At 39.2% G+C, this 19,226-nt stretch overlaps 1 protein-coding gene across 4 annotated transcripts in view; it reads left to right on the forward strand.

Annotated features, from left to right (window-relative positions):
* The window catches only part of pard3bb (par-3 family cell polarity regulator beta b), a 277,646-nt gene that overhangs the window by 15,538 nt on the left and 242,882 nt on the right, over positions 1-19,226 (forward strand). For all 4 annotated transcript variants that reach the window (XM_059342439.1, XM_059342435.1, XM_059342437.1 and 1 more), the window contains exon 2: positions 1,315-1,416. In XM_059342439.1, coding sequence (XP_059198422.1) covers positions 1,315-1,416 — 102 coding nt within the window. The remainder of the gene's footprint in view (positions 1-1,314; positions 1,417-19,226) is intronic.

The following is a 19,226-nucleotide window of genomic DNA, read 5'->3' on the forward strand; positions in this document are numbered from 1 at the left end:
GAGAATATCAGTTTTCTTTGCTTGTGCTATTTTGAACATATTCCTGATTCAACACACTTGACTATTAATTGACAACTTTTTTGTTTCACCATCAACAATTAGTTTCTTACTCTGCTTCCTCTTTGTCCATCTTCTCCTTCTCATTTTCTAAAAAGTTTATTTAATTTTTCCATGAATTTATTTTTGCATGCATACATTTTAAAGTAATTGGACACATTGAAAGTAATGTATGCAAATGGAAAAACTCAATGAAACTTCCTTAGTTGTGCAATAAAAGTTTTAACTTTCAATTGTCTTTACCTTTGTAGAAAAGAGTTAATGCTCTACAGGTGGGATATGGAAATGCCTTTGCTGAGCTCACATACTGATCAGCGCCAACGTCTTCCCCGATATTCCATTATACATTACAATCATTGCATCAATTTGTCTCCGGACAGCATGAAAACATGGCTAATGCTGGCTGACGGGAACAAACATTTGAATCATGCCCAATTTAAACAAATCTGAGGGTGCTCCTATAGGACTCCAGTATGGCTTGCAGGGAGTGAGAGGTGTTGTCAAAGATGCTTAGCAGTTTCCACAGTGTCAGAGAGGAGGATGCTGAGGAAAATGCTCAGCATCTTTGACAACACCTCTCACCCCCTGCACGCCACACTGGAGTCCTATAGGAGCATCCTCAGCTGTGGGCTGTGGCCATCAAACTGTATAGCTCCTCCCCTTTCTGTAGGGAGGAAAGCTAATATATTGGAAAAACTGACTGACTAATATAAACATCATGTGCAATACAATTTTCAACACCACAGACTATATTATGTTCATTATCATATGCAATATGTCTGCACTCTACTTACTCCTTAGACACTTTATTTTTATTTTTATATTGCTATATTTATATTGATATTATATATGGTTATTGTTACATATTTTGTTCATTGTTTTCTTATATTATCCTATCTTGTGATTGTTTTTGTAATTGTTTTTGTAACTTTGGAGCAATCTGGAACCACAATTCCCTTCATGCTAAATTAAGTCTCGTCTTGTCTTGTCTTGTCTTGTCTTGTCTTGTCTTGTCTTGTCTTGTCTTGTCTTGTCTTGTCTTGTCTGGTCTGGTCTGGTCTGGTCTGGTCTCTTGAAGCCTCTTTAATTAAGCCTTGATTTATTATTAAATGGTGATTGGTGTTGGTCAACTGCAGCCATCATTTAAAGCATTAGTCAGAAACTATATGCATAGTCTTTAAATGAAGTGAAGAGTGTTCAGCAGATTTATTCACACACTGAGGTGTTGATTTATGTTTGTTGTGTCCTGTGTTGCAGGAAGGAGATTTCCTGGTTCGCACCCACCATGTTGAATACTGTGACGGGGGAATTCTGGACCCCGATGATATACTCAGTGACCTGGTGGAAGATAAGGACAAGGTAAGAACCTCTCATGAAAATGTCAGCTTTTGTCTCTGCTTCTGCTTTTAATCTCAACACATAATTTAAGACATGGTTAGATTGTTTTACTTCAATTAATTTCACTTCCTTTAATATGAAAAAACCCCATTGTGAAGAAGGAAGCAGGTGTTTTTTGTGACATTAAGCTGACCACAAACAGTCATGGAACATTTACTTATCTTCTTAGTTAATACCCGTGAAGTGAAACTAACACATGTGAGATTAGACTTAAATAGCCTTTGATTAAAATGGCCTCTCTCCTGAATGACAAACAGTAAGCAGAGTACACAGATATGCACGTGGCTGACCATATCTCTGGTTAGGCAGTCCATAGAGAAGAGTAACAACTATGGACAGCTCTGGTTCTCTGCAAAGAGCCACAAAATCTCTATCACTGTTTAATACTTATACTTTACTACTCATATAATGCATATAATCCTTTTAATTTATGCTCACAAACCACTATGTGTGTTCACGAGAGTGTATGTGCTTGAACAAAATACGGATGTTTGAGCAGGTATCTGTGCCTGATGTGTGTGTGTGTGTGTGTTCTTGTACTTCCTACATAGTGAGGAACGCAACACATTTGTAACCAACAGAGCGGCTTGTTTGAGAGTTCAGACTTTGTTTTAGGGTCAAGGTTACAATTAGGTTTATGTTAGGGTTAGGGTTGGGCATTTAGTTGTGATGGTGAAGGTTAGGGTTAGGGTAAAGGCCGCCACACATCGCCCCGACGGGACCCGACGCCGACAAGCTCTTGTCCAACGATTCTGTCGCCTCTAGTTGGACACAGTGGAGTGAAAAAAAGCAGTGAAACACACCGCCATGACGACTGCCGACTACACAGCAGCCTGTACGTTCTGCACTTGCGCGAGATGCAATAATTCTCCCTAACAACGGGTGGCGCTAGTCTTGTGACTGTAATCCAAAACATGAAAACAGGAAATGACGTAACGGAGAAACCATAGAAGTAACCATGGAGATTAAAAACAAAGCGCACACAACATTAAGCTTGTTATTAGTTTTGAGAAGACGTTTTGGATATTTTGGCTTTGCTGCAAATTGGCCGCTCCGGGTGAGCTGATGGTTGCGTTGTCTGCTCTCAGATTCTTCCGTGCCATGTGTTTATGTTTACTCTCGTCACTTCCGACGGCTGATTCTCCGCGACTGAGCATGTTGAATCGGGCCCGACGAGGCTTCCGCGCTTCCCCGACGCAGATGAACACACGAAACAGACGCGTACCTGACGTCATCCGACTGTCCCCGACGCCCAACAGTCGGGCCGGTGTGTTCCTGGCTTAAGGGTAAGGGGCTAGAGAATTCACTATTCCAATGAGGGCCCTCACAAAGATAGAAGTACAAGGGTGTGTGTGTGTGTGTGTGTGTGTGTGTGTGTGAGTGTGTGTGTGTGTGTATGTGTGTGTTCACGCTCTAGAGTATTGAGCTGCAGTGGCCTATAAGCCACTCCTTTGGATAGAGTATTGCCTCACAAGCAAAATTCAAAGGAAAAGGTTTTAACTTGCCTTCAGCGTTAAGCAGTGTCATTAGCAATTCACTTTTGGAGACTTTGCAAACTCAATCCATATATCCCGTTTTTCTTATTTTTCCCCTGAGGAATGTGTCGTTTTTCATTTTCCCCTTTGGAAAGGCTGTTTTTTTTCTTCATACTGTCACATAGACTCCAGCATTATTAGAATGTGATAAATGACTTAGATTATGGGCTCTTTGAACCATGGCTCAGGACCTTAAATGAATCTGGAACCTTCTCTTCTCTTGTTGGCTCTGCACATTAAAACAGTATCAACATCTTTTAATGAGTCTGTGTCCTATGGTGAACTGAATTTTTCATTTAGGTCACAGCTTAAAAAACTTGAAGAACCTACTGGCTAAAAAAATGTAATGCACAGTATATTTCCCTGTCCTCGGCTCATACTGTATGCCTTTAAGGACGTATAAATACTGCAGGATTTGTTGGATATTCTCTGAACTAATTAAGAACAAAGTTGCATTGGTTGGCAATTTCTCTCAGGGCTGTAAAAACCTTTGGGAAGAGCTGAAGTGATTCCTCTGTCCGTCTCTCTGTACAGTCTCTGTTCGTCTCAAAATATTAATTCTTCTGGTTCAAATCTGGACTTTTAGATCTTGTAACAAAGACATTTTTGTTGATATAGCTAAGTGAAAAATGTTTAAAATCTTGTAATAAACTGTTTTTTTCCTTGACGAGGTCAACACAAAACTGCTGTAAAATGTAAAAACACAAACATATGACTCAGTTACAGGAGCAAGAACAAAGTCAGGAGACCAGCTACTGACCTAGGGGATTACTATTATGAGAGCCTGTTGCCATGGATCTCTCTGGGATTCAGAGAGCAGCATGCGCTGGTCCTGCTGTTAGCCGTGTTTCGACTAGGGGAGGAAAGTGGCCACCGGTAAAGTCTCAGGCCGCACCCTCTCAAAAGTCCGCTCACTCTGCGTGTTTCAACTACAAGTTAGCCCCCAAGTGGGATTTAGAGACTCTGGAGGTTACATATGGTTTTTGCCGTCGCTAATTGTGCACAACGTCAGCAGCTGAAAGCAGCATGGCTAATTATGCACAGAGTCTCCGCTTATTATAAACATAGTGATCGTGAATTAACCGGCTTTGCTAACTGTGTCCGGTGCTTGTTGTAAACAAACAGAGATCACTAAGTGAACACTTCCTGCAGCAGTAGCACATACACGCTGTACTGCTACAGAGCTAACTGTAGCTAACTGCCGCTAACTGCGGCTCGGCTCGTTAAGAAGAGTAAGAAGGAGTCGCTGGATTTGTCTCCAGTTGCTTTTTTTGAAAAATAGTCGCTAAGGGTTTGAAAAGTCCCTAAATTTAGCAACAAAGTTGCTAAGTTGGCAACACTGCTTTGCCGGCTTTTACAAATAGCGTGTGTTGTTGTCGTGTGGAGCACTACGTCACATCCTGCTTAGCGATCTATCCAATCAGTAACCAGGCTGTTTTCAGGGGAGAAAAAAGACCCTGCTCTTCCACAGGGACGAAAAAAGTCCAGACAAAAGCCGGCTAGCTACGAATAAAAGGTCGACCAACACAGCACAACATATGCAAATTGATGGTGATTCAAAGGTGTAACAGATCTCAGTTTGCCACTCACTATAGTTATTGAGGATTTAATATATCTGTGAGATCCAGCAGCAGCCAAGCAGCAGGGTTTTCAGGGCAGTTGGGCAACACTTGACACAAAGCCAGTCTCCCTTTCCTCCAGGAGATGTTGGTTTGTGATGTTATTATGGAGATAAAGTGTTCCAAACTTATTAGGGAGTTCAGTTGGTGCCAGCCTTAACTATTTAAAGCTCTTTTCAGACAAAAGGCAGCTTCATTGTCAATTCTTCACATGTAGCAGACATACAAAGGAATCAAAATAATGTTTCTAACTATCCCACGGTGAAGACAAGACGAGACATTTCTGACATTTAAAGTAAAAAGTAAAGCGCACAAGCACAACAAATGGAGACAGTCCTTTCCTAACACTAAGGTGGGCAATAAATAAAGTGCACAGTAGATGAAGACATTTAAAGATAAACAATAGAGAGAGAGAATAGGAGGTCTCAGTGTAAATGTAAGAAGTAGCAACAAAGTTATGTATAGTCAGAAGTTGTAATAGTGCAAGACAGTCAATATTAGCAAGTTTTACTCAAGTGTGCAAATGGCATGGTCTGCAATTTCATTTTTTGGGGACAGTTTGAAGACTTTTTAAACAAGCAAAACACTACACGGTTGGGATAGAGAGACTGCGTCTACACGCCGCCATCTTGACCCTTCATCTCTTTACCTTAATGTGATGGCAAGTTGACCATCATTTTGACAGACAGGTTCAAAAAATTCTGTCATAAAATATTAGTATCCATTTCTTTAAATTATGAGACATATTTAATAGCATTTAATTTTCATTTTTCCCCCCAATGCATATAAAGAAAAACTCTTACAGGCTTACAACATGCAGTTTTAAGGGCATGAAAGAAAGAAAAGATGAACAGAGACGGCGATCACTTTGTTAATGTCAACGCCACAATGCCTTAACGGAAAAGAGGTGAAACAAGCTTGTCCTTCATCATCCACTGCATTAATCCATTTCTGTTCACCTCATTTATCAACGCCATCACAATTACTGTACTTTTTTGAGAAACTTCAGACACGCAGATGCTGTGACATTTTGCTATTGTATGCTACTGGCTAACAGTTGTTTACCAGCACTACTGCTCCAGCTGCTCAGACAGAGAGCCCACAGTATCTTTACAGTGTGGAGCCTACCATTGCGTTAGCCAGACCACAAGGTTTTGCTCGTGAGATCAAAGTCAAGACTATACAATAGCTGATTAATATGCACACGCCAGCAGGAGTATAAATTACTTTAATTATGGTAGTTCACTCCAGTTTTTTAATCTCTCAAAATGACGGATGGTCTTCAGAATTATTAAAAAAATTATTGTCATTATTAAAAAAAAATCCATCAATGACAGAAAATTTAATGCGACCTCTGATACCGGACCAGACTAGCAAAACCATAAATTGAGCCAATTGTAACTGTGCTGAGCTGACCAATGTGCTCTCAGCCACCAATTTGTAAATTTGTTGAGGAAGCATTGAGTTCATAAGCTGATGTCATTAAAGGAGAAGTTTACATGTCTGGCTACAAGTAAAATGAGTAGATAAGCACTGGATCATTTGAATAGTTGGTCTAGAGTCAAAACTGGTTTAGCAGGTTTCTGTGTCGAGGATGGAGTTATAATAACTGAAAATTAATGTTCTTTTGTGTTTGTGTGTATATATGTGGGGTGCTCCTCTGAGATGCATACTCTATTTATTATTAGTTTTTTGGAAAAATTATTAATTTTCTCTCAACCATGTCCTTATTTCTCTCCACATATCCACCCAAAAATAATAGTAATGCTTTTTATTAATTTGAAAAATAGTGTCAAACTGCACAAAACACCTTTGCAGCACAGAAACCACATTTAAAAGCACATACATACTACAAAATACACATTTCAATACTGGGATCAAATAAAGTAGCACACAATAATTCCCCAAAACACACACACACACACACACACACACACACACACACACACACACACACACACACACACAGAAGTAAACTGTACAGAATGATACCCAGCAATACACACTTCTGAGCATCAGAGATTGCATATGAAATGAAAGTGTGAAATATTCATTGGATTCTGAAGCGAGGCTCTCATAGTATTACTGAGCTGAGATGAATAAATGGCTCCTAATCCCAGATGAGTGTTTTACTGTAGCCAGACTCAGGCTGCCTGGCTTTAGGTTTATAACCACAAAGAAAACAGAAGATTTTTGAGGTCTGCTGAAGACAGAGGTCAAAAATACAGTTTAAAAGAAAATCCAAGGCTGAAATATATCCAAGTGATGCATTTGAGAGAGAGGGCTCAAATGTATGAATGTTTGAGGTGATATTTATGTACCAAACTGTGAAGAAATATGAGCATAGAATATACTGTATATTTGTATACTAGGGGTGACTAAGACTAAGAATTGACTGCTCAGATCTTCCCTGGAGTTGACCGATTGTAAAATCATGATTTTTCATGATTCCTTTTTTTGCTGATTGATCCCCCGTGTTTAAGCTTTATGTATCTGTAGAAAATTGCAGAAACAACAAAATATACGTACTGAGATACACACAGAGTGACTATTGCTTAGTTGTTTTTCAAAATGGACAGCCTGTTTGTTGTGTGTAGGGCCAGAGTGCTGTGTGTAGTACTGATATTTGCTGTTAAATAGCACCTATTCAGTAGCCAGACCCTCAACATAACCCCACTTCCACCTTAAAGAACATGATAAACATATATCAGGTGGAAAAATATATGTGGGGAAACTATTTTTGTGCGTGTGGTGTGCAAGTTTACCTTTAGACCACCACCCACACCCCCACTTTTTTTCTCCATTACCCTAATGTCTCCCTTGCATGTTGTTTTTCAAGCCCACTCACAGCTTTATGCCAAAGAAAATGAAAAGTAAGCAGGAAGTATGGATTCCCATCAGCAGTTTCTATGTAGCTGAAAGTGTAATTCCTAATGTATTTTTCCCATCTTGTAGGTATTGCAGAAACAGCCTGGCTGAGAGCGGGTTTGTTTAAAAGGTTAGCTGGTAATAGAGAGAGAGGGGGGAACACTGTTCCCTTGTATGATATTGATGTTTGTTCTGGGGACATTAATAACACGTACTCTTGATCAAATGCAATCAAGCAAACACACATGCACACACAGCATGCATCCCTTTGCACACATGAGTGTTAAACATAAATATTCTTTTTCGAGCATGCATACACATAAACACAGCAAGCATCAGTTTACAGCAGCTTTCTCTTTTTTTCCCTCTCACTGATACACACAATGCATTTTATGGGTTTATTAGTATGCATGGCTGTGCATTTACATGTCCATACATAGTATTGTAAAATTTCAGGAAACTAAGTTTAACTGGAGCTGTTTTGTTGTCTGGGAAGACCATTTGTACGTTTTTAAATGAGACAGACAGACAGATGGACAAACAGACGGACACTTATAGTCAGAAGAGCTGGGTGGTAAGGTTATCCCAGAATATCAAATTAAGAATAATACTTTGCCAATATCATATTTGATTTAACAATATGGCAAATGCAGCTCTGGAAAAAATTAAGAGACCAAAAATAATCAGTTTTGCTGGTTTTACTATTTGTAGGTATGCGTTTGAGTATGAACATTTTTGTTTCGTTCTATAAATATTCATTCTCAAATTTGAAATTAAAATATTGCCATTTAGAGCCTTTACTGGCAAAAAAATGACAATTAGTCAAAGTAACGATGCAGTGTTTTCAGACCTAGAATAATGCAAAGAAAACATGTTCATATTCATTTTTTTAGTGGGTTACACAGGCGTTCCATGTGTAGAGGCTACAGTCCTCGCTGCGGCGGAGCCGGGTTCGAACCCGGCCTGAGCTCCCTTTGCCGCATGTCCTCCCCTCTGTCACCCCCTTTCTATCTGTCTCACTATCAATAAAGCCTTGAAAATGGCCAAAAAAATATCTTAACAAAAAAACAACAACAACACAATACTAATATTTTAACTTTGGAAGAGTTTAGAAATCATAATTGGTGAGATAATCTCAATCTTTAATCACAACAGTGGTTTTTATGATCTTCCTCATAAAATAAGATTTGGTTCAGGTGATCAGTGTCTCATTGAATAGAATGAGGAGGCAAACACTGGCTGCCTTAGATGTAGAGATGCTGATTTAAGAAACATTTGTGAGAGTGGTCTCTTAATTTCTTTCCAGAGCTGTATATACAAAAATGCGTAATATTAATTTGGCAGTTTTTGGTTTACACTTTGCTTCCAATTATTAGTTTGGACAACAGATTTGTAGAACTATAACACAATATCATTGTGATGCAATACCAGTGAAAGAAACCTGTAATCCTCCATATCTGTAATACACTATCATGTTTCACCTATTCGGAAAACCTCTGTGGAAAGACCATTTGAACACAAGCTAGCCAGGAAATAGGGCGGCCCTCCGTGCTTCAATCATGGGTAATTGTGCCTATCATTATTTATTCTATTGATAGCTAGACACACTCCCATGCAGAGAACATGATGAATGGTTTGATTCAAATGCATCCTTATTCAGATCTAGATACTAATAGCCTTTGCCAGGAGTTCCTGTTGGTTCTGCTGTTAGCAAAATGATCATACTTATAAGTAAATATACTTTTTTCCCCCCTCAAAGGCATTTTTCTATTGACCCTTGCTCACAATAAAAGTATTCATGATGGGTGATTCACCTTTTGCTGAGATTTAAGATCTATTCCTATACCCTAAAATTGATGTAATGGAATCTATTATATTCTTTTATTTTTTCAATAGCGTATGGTACATTCAATGCCATAAAAACATTATTGTATCTTTTCCCTGATCTGCACTAGTATAACTTTGTAACAGTTAAGTTTATTCGCCCAGAAACCATGTATGGACATCAAAATAAAAAGGGGTTTGTGAGATCTCCAGTGTTTCTGTTCTTCAGTCCATTTTAGTTTGATCAGCCCTTCAATGCCACAATAATGTACTTTTCTGGAAAACTGTTTGTAAATTGCCTTGTTAATCCTGTTAAAATGCACTTTGAATTGATCAAACTTAAAGCATGTCTGGCGATTATACTGTCTGGCTGGCTGATGAGACGAAACAACCTTAAATTGTCTGACTTGGAGACGTTTAGATGGACAGTCGGTGGACTTAAGCCAACTCAGTGGGGAGTATGTTGTGTATGTGTGTGTATTTGCACCAATGGGTAAATGTGTTGGTTTTCCAGTCAGTGAAAGCCATTTGCTGGAGAGGACAATCAGGCCAACAGTTCATCTCTCAGCTTCATTAATATTTAAATAATGCTCTCATTTCTCTCTTTTTTTAACTTTCATCCTGTCTGGTTTCCTCTCTGTTTTCTTGGCCCATGTTGCCATTATAAGGGGGTGGGGTGTTGTTGGGGGTGGGGAGATAACAGGAGGAGGAGCATGGTAGGGGCAGACAAACAGACAGATTGGCATTGATACAGATATGCGTCCGCAGTGTTGGCATAGTGACAACAAATTTAAAATGGCTTCAAAATGTGCAAGGGAGGTAAACTTGATACATTATGAAACAGGAGATACTCTTGAATTTTCAAAAGAGGAGGTCAAGAAAAAACTGAACAGGTTGAGCGGGAAGCCTTCGCACCCACCCATCAAATGAGACTAAATCAGCACAGGCAGAGGAAGTATTTGAGTCTGAGGAAGTGAAACATTACCTGTGTTTATGCTTTATTTTGGCTCCAGATAAAGCTTACTTCAGCTAATTATATTGTTCTCTTCTGCTTGTGTTTTCCCATTTGACTGAATTACTCTAGCCTATATGTTAATCAAAAATCAGACATAGGCCAAAAATGAGCAGTCCATATCTGAATAATTATTAGATTATTTTAAAAACATCTCTTTGCCTCCTCTAACAACCCTAATCCTACTTTGAATTGTTTAAACTGCCAATTAAAACTAAATACAATAGAAACTGCTTATAGTAATCACTTCTGTCCAGGTCAAATTGATCACTATAAGCGGATGATTATCATAACTGAGATGTAATTGTTTGTCTTTATTTCTCATGTAGATTACCATCTAATTGCTATTTGTATATTTATCACATGAATATAAAGTAATGAAACTGAAAGCTTAGCTATTTACTGGCTCCCTGCCAATTCTTCTTTTACGTGACTGGGCATTATTAATCCACTTGAAGAGGGCGGCCTTAACTACAGGCGCTTTCTTTCTGTGTGCATTTGTTTTCGGTGTCATCATATCAGTGGTGACTGTTTGAGCCTGAGGGAACACTGAGTGAAACTTTGCACATGCAGATGAATGGTGCCTGCTTCCCCGGGTCACTGGACCCATCGCAGTCTGCTGAATGAGCTCTGGGTGCTGGCAGCTTGGAGGGAAGCAGGTGCCATTTGGCAAAGTTTTGCTGCTGTATCTTGTTGCTTGTTTGACGATTTGTCATAAACTTCAAGGAGACTAAGTTTTTTTTGGTTGGAAGAAAATGACTTGCTTTATCCTGTCATGATTTCAATGCTCAGCCTCAAGTAGCCAAGATCAGAGGGGTTTCTACGAGACTAAGTATCAAGTGAGCAAAGTAAAAAATAAATCAGAATTATGTAGAGGTGGGAATCACCAGCGGCCCCAAGATACAATTTTATCCTGATACTTGAGTCATGATATGATATTATTGCTATTTTAAACATTTTGCGATATGGTGAGTATTGCGATACAATATATTGTGATTTAACTGTTTAGCTGCAATTTGTGCCCACAAAATTAAATTAAATCAACAACTGTTTTGTCAAATAAGAGAAAATTCTCAGTTCTGAATTAGGAGGCAGCCATGTATGTTAAGAGGCGATTTGTGGGCCCTTTGCAGCGTTATTTCGACAACTTCCCAACACGATACTGTAGACCTGACGTACATGGTGCCTATAGAGTCCTTAGATCTTCAAGTTTCATATAATAGCAGTATCTCCAGTATATTCCTAAAAGTGAGCCCGATACAGCCTCCAGAACGGCAAAAACATTGTTCCAATCTCAGCGCTAAATATCGATACTTGGTGGCCATGAATCAGTATATATCAATATAATATCACCACGCAAAACATCATGATACTGTGTTGTATTGCTTTTTCCCCCACCTCTAGAATTATGATAGTTTACATTTTTCCCCTCCATATGTTCAACCAAAATGAACACTGTAAGTGGAGTTCTTGATTACTGTAAGCGGTTTATTTTAACAGCTTTTGAATAAGAATAATTCTATCCCAAGGTTTTCAATCCATGTAAGTGGTTAATCACTGTTACTGTGATCACTATAATCGGTTTCCACTGTTGTCAAAATAATTAAAGGTCACTGCTATAGCAGCATCCTTAACAAAGTAGCCAAATCTCTGATAATGAAGAAATTATTCAGAGCAGGTTTCCTGTTATCAGCAGGCCCATCCTTTCCTTCTGTGCTCTCTAATTCTACGGTTTTCCATTACCATGATCATGCAAACTCTGCTGATCGGTGGTAAATAACACAAGCTGCTGCTGCTAACAGATGCAGCTCTGTAAAAGTTGTTAATTTATTTCTGCCTTTCTTTTTAAGCACTGCCTTTGTTACTTAATGCTATATTTGCCAGACGTGATACAAATGAATCAATTAAGGGCTTACAAAAATGTTCATTTAGCCAGTGTGAGTGAGAAATGATGATGTTGGGCTGTTGCACAATTTATTTAGACGTGCACCTACACAGACACACATAAACACAGATGCAAAAGTAATTTGGCTGAGCTAATGTAAGTGTTGCATCATTTACAAATTAATTGCCGTCATCACTGATTGTGTGAGCTTGTAATAGCATCTAAAGTGGAGCTGGAACATAATCTTAGACATTCATCATTACAGATCATTTTAGGTTAACTTTTTATAAGGCAATTTACTGTGGGGCTAATATCTCTGTTTGGTTGGAAACAAATGTCTTAACTTCAAATAAAGTTTTCTTTCTTTTGAAAGTTTAATAGCCAATTCATTTGTTATTGTGTGCTAGAGTGGGTTGTTCCTGAATTTGCTGATATGGTCCAAGAGAACCATCATTTGTCATTACATCAAATATTTTTTTTAGTAGCTTAGCTCTTTTGTTGATCAAGCAGGAGCCAAGAATTCCACACAAGCTATTTCTGAAGTTCAAGGGTAGACTGTTCGTTGTGTTACCAGAAAGTTAATGTATTTTGGGAGTGGTTAATGGACAGGACATGGCAGAATTAGTATCAAAGAAAACAACGAAAGATATGAGCCAGAAAATCCATACTGCAGAAAAAAAGTCATAGCTTAGAGGTGCAGTTCTGCCTCCAAGTGGACTGGAGTCGCTAAACCCTCATTCATCGGCATTCTCAGTCCCCTTATGTTTCACTCTGAAGCGCCTAGTGCAGGGGTCGGCAACTTTTTCTAACAAAAGAGCCATTGTTGGCCGAAAAATAACAGAAAGAATGTCGTAATAGAGCCGCAAACCTTATTTAGAGCCTTACAGTGAAGATAAAACAGTATATCAACATTACTTATAGATGATAATGACCATTTATTAATATGATTTTATAAGAATGCAGCGAGGACCCAAGTGCAAATGAGAGGCTGGACACCAAAGAAATATAGGAGATTTACAATTGAAAGGGACACTTAAAACTAGATATGAAGTTGGCGAAATTTAGAGGTTAAGGTGCTGGGCTGTAGACTTTCATAAGCTATGATGCACATTTATTTGTTGAAAAAATGTTTTAATGCCATATATAAGCTACACATTTTTACAATTGTAGAATACAAATTGCTTTGGGCCGACACCAATGATACTTTTTTTTTTTTTTTTTCATTATCCTTAACCGCCTTTGCATCGCGGGAGGCTTAGAGTCACCAATTAAACCAATTAAAGTGCATGTTTTTGGACTGTGGGGGGAAGCCGGAGTACCTGGTGAGAACCCACGCTGATACGGGGAGAACATGCAAACTCCACACAGAAGAGCTGCAGGCCGGAGTCAAATCAGTGACCCTCTTGCTGTGAGGCAAGAGTGCTAAGCCCCCAATGATAAATGAAAACTAAGATAATGCATTCCTTCATTTCATTCATTCATTTCATTTCCTATAATCTTTGTGTCACAGCCAAAGGGAGCTACTGCAGATGGCCTGAGGAGCTCTGGAGCTGCAGGTTGCCTACCCCTGGCCTATAGTGCCTTTACTGCACCTAGTGGTAAAACTTGATGGCCCGGTCTGTAGTTTGGCTTAATATTAAACTGCATTGAACATTTTAACACCTTCCCAAGTTTGTATGCTTATGTATGTAAGTGAAGGAGGGGTTTGAAATGAGAGCCTACGGCAGCTGTAGAGGTCATGAAAATGCACGGAAAAAGGAAAACAACCATTTTTAATTGAACTTGTCATAACGTGTATGTGTTGTCAAAACAGTGATTATATGCGTGAGCATATACTTGGACTGTATGTGCTGGAGATTAAATGCCTGGGAATTATTTAGTAAGCAAGGGAGGCTGAAGGAAAGGAAGGAGCAGGTAAAGGTGGGCAGAATGACTTCTGGTAAGAAAAGAAAAAAAACGTGAATAATACAAAAAGATTGTGCTATATGTACTGATAACATTTAAAACTGTTAATGCCTTAAAGTGTAGAAAGTGTGAATTTATTCACATGTGCCATGGGCTTTATTAGCAGATCTTTGACTCTCTTAACCATTCTGTCTCGTATTGTCTGTCCTCTTTTTCCTCTTTCGTTCCCTCTCTCTACTTCTCTCCCTTTCCATTTTCCTGTTTCCTCCTCTCACCAGCTTAGCTCTGTCATTTGGAGGAGCGAAACACCAGCCAGTCAGAAAGAGGCAATTATGACCCCGCTGGAAGGGTTGTTATGTGTAATGCCCTATAATTCTCCTCTACAGTTTTCATCATGAATGACATGTACATTAAGTCTTCGCTGTATATACTGTATATGCAGAGGCCTCCTAACATTGTGTGAAGCTTCAGCCTTGGTTTCAAAAATCCCACAAACACACACACAAAGCTGTTTTTAAAGCATTGATTAATAACGGCGATGCAGTTGTAATGTGATTACTTATAGCTGCTTATTCTGCTGTGACAAGATAATGAAGACAATAGACGGCAGACAGACGGTACTTGATTGGATTCTTCTTATGTACAGCATGCTGCGTAACTTACATATTTGTGCGTTAAGGTAGCCGATGATAAGGTTCTTATAGCATTATGTGTGTGTGTGTCTGTTTGTGTGTGTTACCCTGGTTAACACGTCGACATTAATTGAACCATGACCCAGATCAAAACAATGAGACTCGAAAGGGATTAGAAACACATGCAGACATATTGAGAAGCAGCAGTTTGTGTGGGTGGCCTTTGACACAGTCCGCGTTTAATCACGGCATTTTAATCCCAGGCAATTTAACAAAAACCTGATACTTAAACCAATGCAGACGGGCATACACTAAATCTCATTGTTCACCTTCAGCCTATATGCTGAGCTTAATAATCACATTAACTTTATGTTAATTATAATAATTAATTTTATTTGGTAGTTTTGCTTGCTGACACTGGTTTTCTTCACTGTTGTTGATGAGCAACTTTTAATTCAAGCTTTGCTTAAGAGTTGATATTCTATTTTCATTTACTTGCCTAATAAGAGTCTTGTTATTGTTTGTGTATATATTAGCCTTTTATTGTATTTTTCATCAATTTCAGCGGGTTGTAGTAGTATTATTCTACAGTGAGTTGAAACCTTTTGCCTTTTTTATACTAATAAACCAAATAGTTGGCATTTGGCCTTTAGGTTTCCCCATCTGTCTGTAGCCTGCCCTTTGTGCCTTCAGTATGCATGTCTTCATATAGCACTTTATCCCTCACCTGATTTTTGTCTCTGAGTGGCTGCTCTGTTATCTCTAACTCCCAGGGTTGACTGGGCTTGACCCCACACTCGGCCCATCTAATGAAAACCTTTTCTATTCAAGAAGTGTGTTTTCTGTTGATATTTTACTTCGGCCGCCCAACACCCTTTACTTTGCTATGATTTTAGATTATAGGTTTAGATTATCTTAACCAATGAAAACACGTCAGTCACTTGCAGGTTCCAATAAGTCTGGTATGGTGCTTGTGTTTGTGCCACAAGCCTAGAACTGAGTCAAGTTGTTAAATTCAGCTGGGGTGAAAGCAAGATAACTTTCATTTAGACATGCTTTCTTCCCCAAAGTTTATTTACTTTTAAAATATAATAATCCCACTGGACCTATTGAGATGAATGGAGAAACATTGCAAATATATTGTCAAAACTCCCCCCTCCTTCTCTAGTCTTCCTGCTGTTTTCCCAGCTTGTCCTAATCATATTTATCAATAGATCTTTCAGGGCAGTTGAGTTCAGAAATATTTTCCTCTTAAAGTGTGATGTCAGCTTGCAAAGGTTAAGTGAATGAGCAGGAAGAGCAAGCATACACACTTTCGTACACACACACACACACACACACACACACACACACACACACTATAGCAGTGTAATACAAACAGTATTGGAGCCACCTTTGCCCCCTCAGCCCTTCATATGAAGTGGCCAACTGGTGAGAATAATATTGACCTTGCACTAAGGAAAGCAGTGCTGCTTATTGCTTTCACACATTGCACTTGGTTTCTTTTAAAGGTCATCTTGGTATGTAGTCGTGTGCATGTGAGGCGATGTGTGTATGTGCACATGCACAACAAGTATAAGGAAAGGTGACATATGTTCCTCTGGTGGCTTTCTTGGGGTGTAGCTTTGGAGGCAATGGAATAGGTTTACTTTCTTTACAGTGTACGTCATTGAACGCAACTAACCTGTGTGTGTGTGTTTGTGTATTGTGTATTGTCACAATCTCCAATGGTTTTCTCCAAGACATATACCACCATGTATAAATGAGCCCACTTGCTCTTCCTAGTCCTTCAAAAGGGTACATGAGCCATAAAGTCTGCCTGTCCACCGTACGTGTGACTCAGATATAATTCCTTTGTCATCTTCTCTATATAGCCTGACATTTTTCATTATATAGTAATCATATGTGTTAGTTTTCATTGATGGGTTGTCTTGTGTGTGTGTGTGTGAGCAGGTGTATCTGGTAGTCCTTGAGAAGGGTAGAGGGACCATAAACCTTATCTTTCTTCAGGAGCTGAGATATCAGCTATCAGCCCAATTGTGAATTATATTTGATAAGGCTATGGCCTCATTGGTAAATTGCAGAACACTGACACATATATCAGTCTCCGTTGACAGTCAACATATATTAAAAGAGCACCCTTTACTATATGTGCGTACTGTATGTATGTGTGTAGCTGAATTATCAGCTTTTAGTGATATATGACAGCTAGGTTATATCTCCAGCGTTGATTTACAATGTCAGGCTTTGTAATGAATATCCTCCTTTGTGTTTTTGATAGGGTTAAAGGGTATATGCTTGTGATTGGGGGCTTAACAGAAGTCCATTATAAAAGATGAAATAATGGCCATGATTGTGTGTGTGTGTGTGTGTGTGTGTTTTGAGATGTGTGCCTTCATTGTTCTATTTGGCCGTAAACTCAAATGGGGATTTTGACCATGTGTGTGTTTAATCACGTGTGGATTTGAGGTATAGTTATTGGTGTGTGAGTCCAGACGCCCACCACCTCCATCTGTAAGTCTTTATGTTTCACACACAGACACACCACATAACTCATCAAGAATGCAATGACTTCAGATATAACCTTATAATGCCGCATAGCCTCATATGTTGCAGACATGTCATGTCTCACTTGATCACACACACAGATGGGTAATACAATCTAACTCGTCTGACACATTTTGAATAGGTTCATAATGTTCCATTAGTTTGATTGCTTACAACTCGTCACACATGATGGCTGGGAACAATAAAATCAGAATAGAGCAAAACCCAATTAAATGGCTGTTTTTATGCTTTAATTTAATGGCTTGATTTTAATATCGTTCATTTACGACGCAAGTGATGTTAGTGGATCGTTTCACTTAGACACAGATACATGGAGGTGAAAATGCACGCAGAAAGATCCACACACAAATATACTTTTGCTTACGCACCCACACACCCTCACACTCTTCAAAAGCAGTGGAGTGGAATAATGGACAAGGCGATGGAATAGTGGGCAGATTTTATCATTCACACTCTCTTAACCACCAGCCATCTGCTAAATGCACGCATTCTTGTCTTTGTGTCTGTGGGTGTGTGTATGTTTGTGTATTGCTGCGCACACACACGTGCATATGAATGGATGAGTGTAATTCCTTCAAGGCTTGGACGAACACCCATCATGTTAAACTGGCTGATGCAGTTAATTCATTGGTGCAGTCTAATTCAAACAATTTAGTGTCTTGCCCCTCAGTTACTAATTAGAAAAGGGAACACACAAAACACATGGTTTACCACTGAAGTATGTTCATAACAATGAATAAAGTGCTATATCTGATGCAGGATAATCTCTGAGAAAGACAATGTAATGTCAAGCCAGGCCATGTTTGCAGTGTTTGAGGTAGTAAGAAACAAATGCAAATGCATGTTAAAATGTCTATGTGTGCTGATGATTTATTAACACTTTCATGACCATTTATCTATTTGTGGTAATAATTACTTGATTGAAAAAGATAAACAACTGTTCCAAAAAATGATAAAAAAAAATATATTTTTTTTAACCTAGTGAATAGATTTATGTAAATGTGTTCATTTATCACAGAATGAAAGTATAAAAATGAATATAGTTGCAGCTGAAGAGGCTAATTTAAATTTATTTTTTCCTGACTGATTGCTGAGCCTCATTAACCAATCATAAAGCAGGCAGCTGAGCCCCTGTTAACCCATCTGGGAGAGTAAAGAATTGGACATACCTTCCACTGGCAGTTGTGAACCTGTACCAGGCGTGCAGCCCTGATGTTGCATACTTCGTGGACACATGCAGCCTTGCTATCAAGTGTGTCCGCCTTGCATACCCCAGACCCTATTTAGACTTCAGTTTCAAGCTTCGATATTTACGCCTCTGTGACGTTTCGCCTTCAATCTGAACGTCCCAGTGGCGTGATGGAAGGACCAAGTGATCTTGGCTCTGTACCACCTTCAGAGGTACTAACATAGGTGTTACATTGGCAAGACTGTTCGATCAATGTGAACTGGCGGAGCCAGCAAGAAGGAAAATATGTGATGTACTGTAACTGCACAACCCACACTCAGGTAATATGAAAGGAAGTGGACCGCATCATCAGAAACTTACTTGAGTCAGTAATTTGCTTGAGTATGTATAATCTTTACAGCGAAAAAAACGACGGGCAGTTCTCCCGATATGATTATTTTGATTGCATCACTTATTGTACAGGTCACTGTCGATACTGCCGCTGCTCTGTTACACGCCACTACAGTCTCCTCCCACTGCAATGTGATTTCACAGACTGGGGACGCCAGTATTACGCTGTTGCGCAATCAGTAATGATAGCAGAGCTTGTTTCAGCACTTTTGCAGAAACACAGTATGAAAAGGGCTTCTGTCTTATGGCGAGTTTAACTTATCTGTTCTTCTTGATCTAGTGGCATGTGTCTCGCAGCTCTCTGTTGTGAGTGTGTCCACCAATTGGGCGTGAGAGCCTCAAAC

Source organism: Centropristis striata, chromosome 10 (assembly GCF_030273125.1).
Source record: "Centropristis striata isolate RG_2023a ecotype Rhode Island chromosome 10, C.striata_1.0, whole genome shotgun sequence".
Lineage (NCBI taxonomy): Eukaryota > Metazoa > Chordata > Actinopteri > Perciformes > Serranidae > Centropristis > Centropristis striata.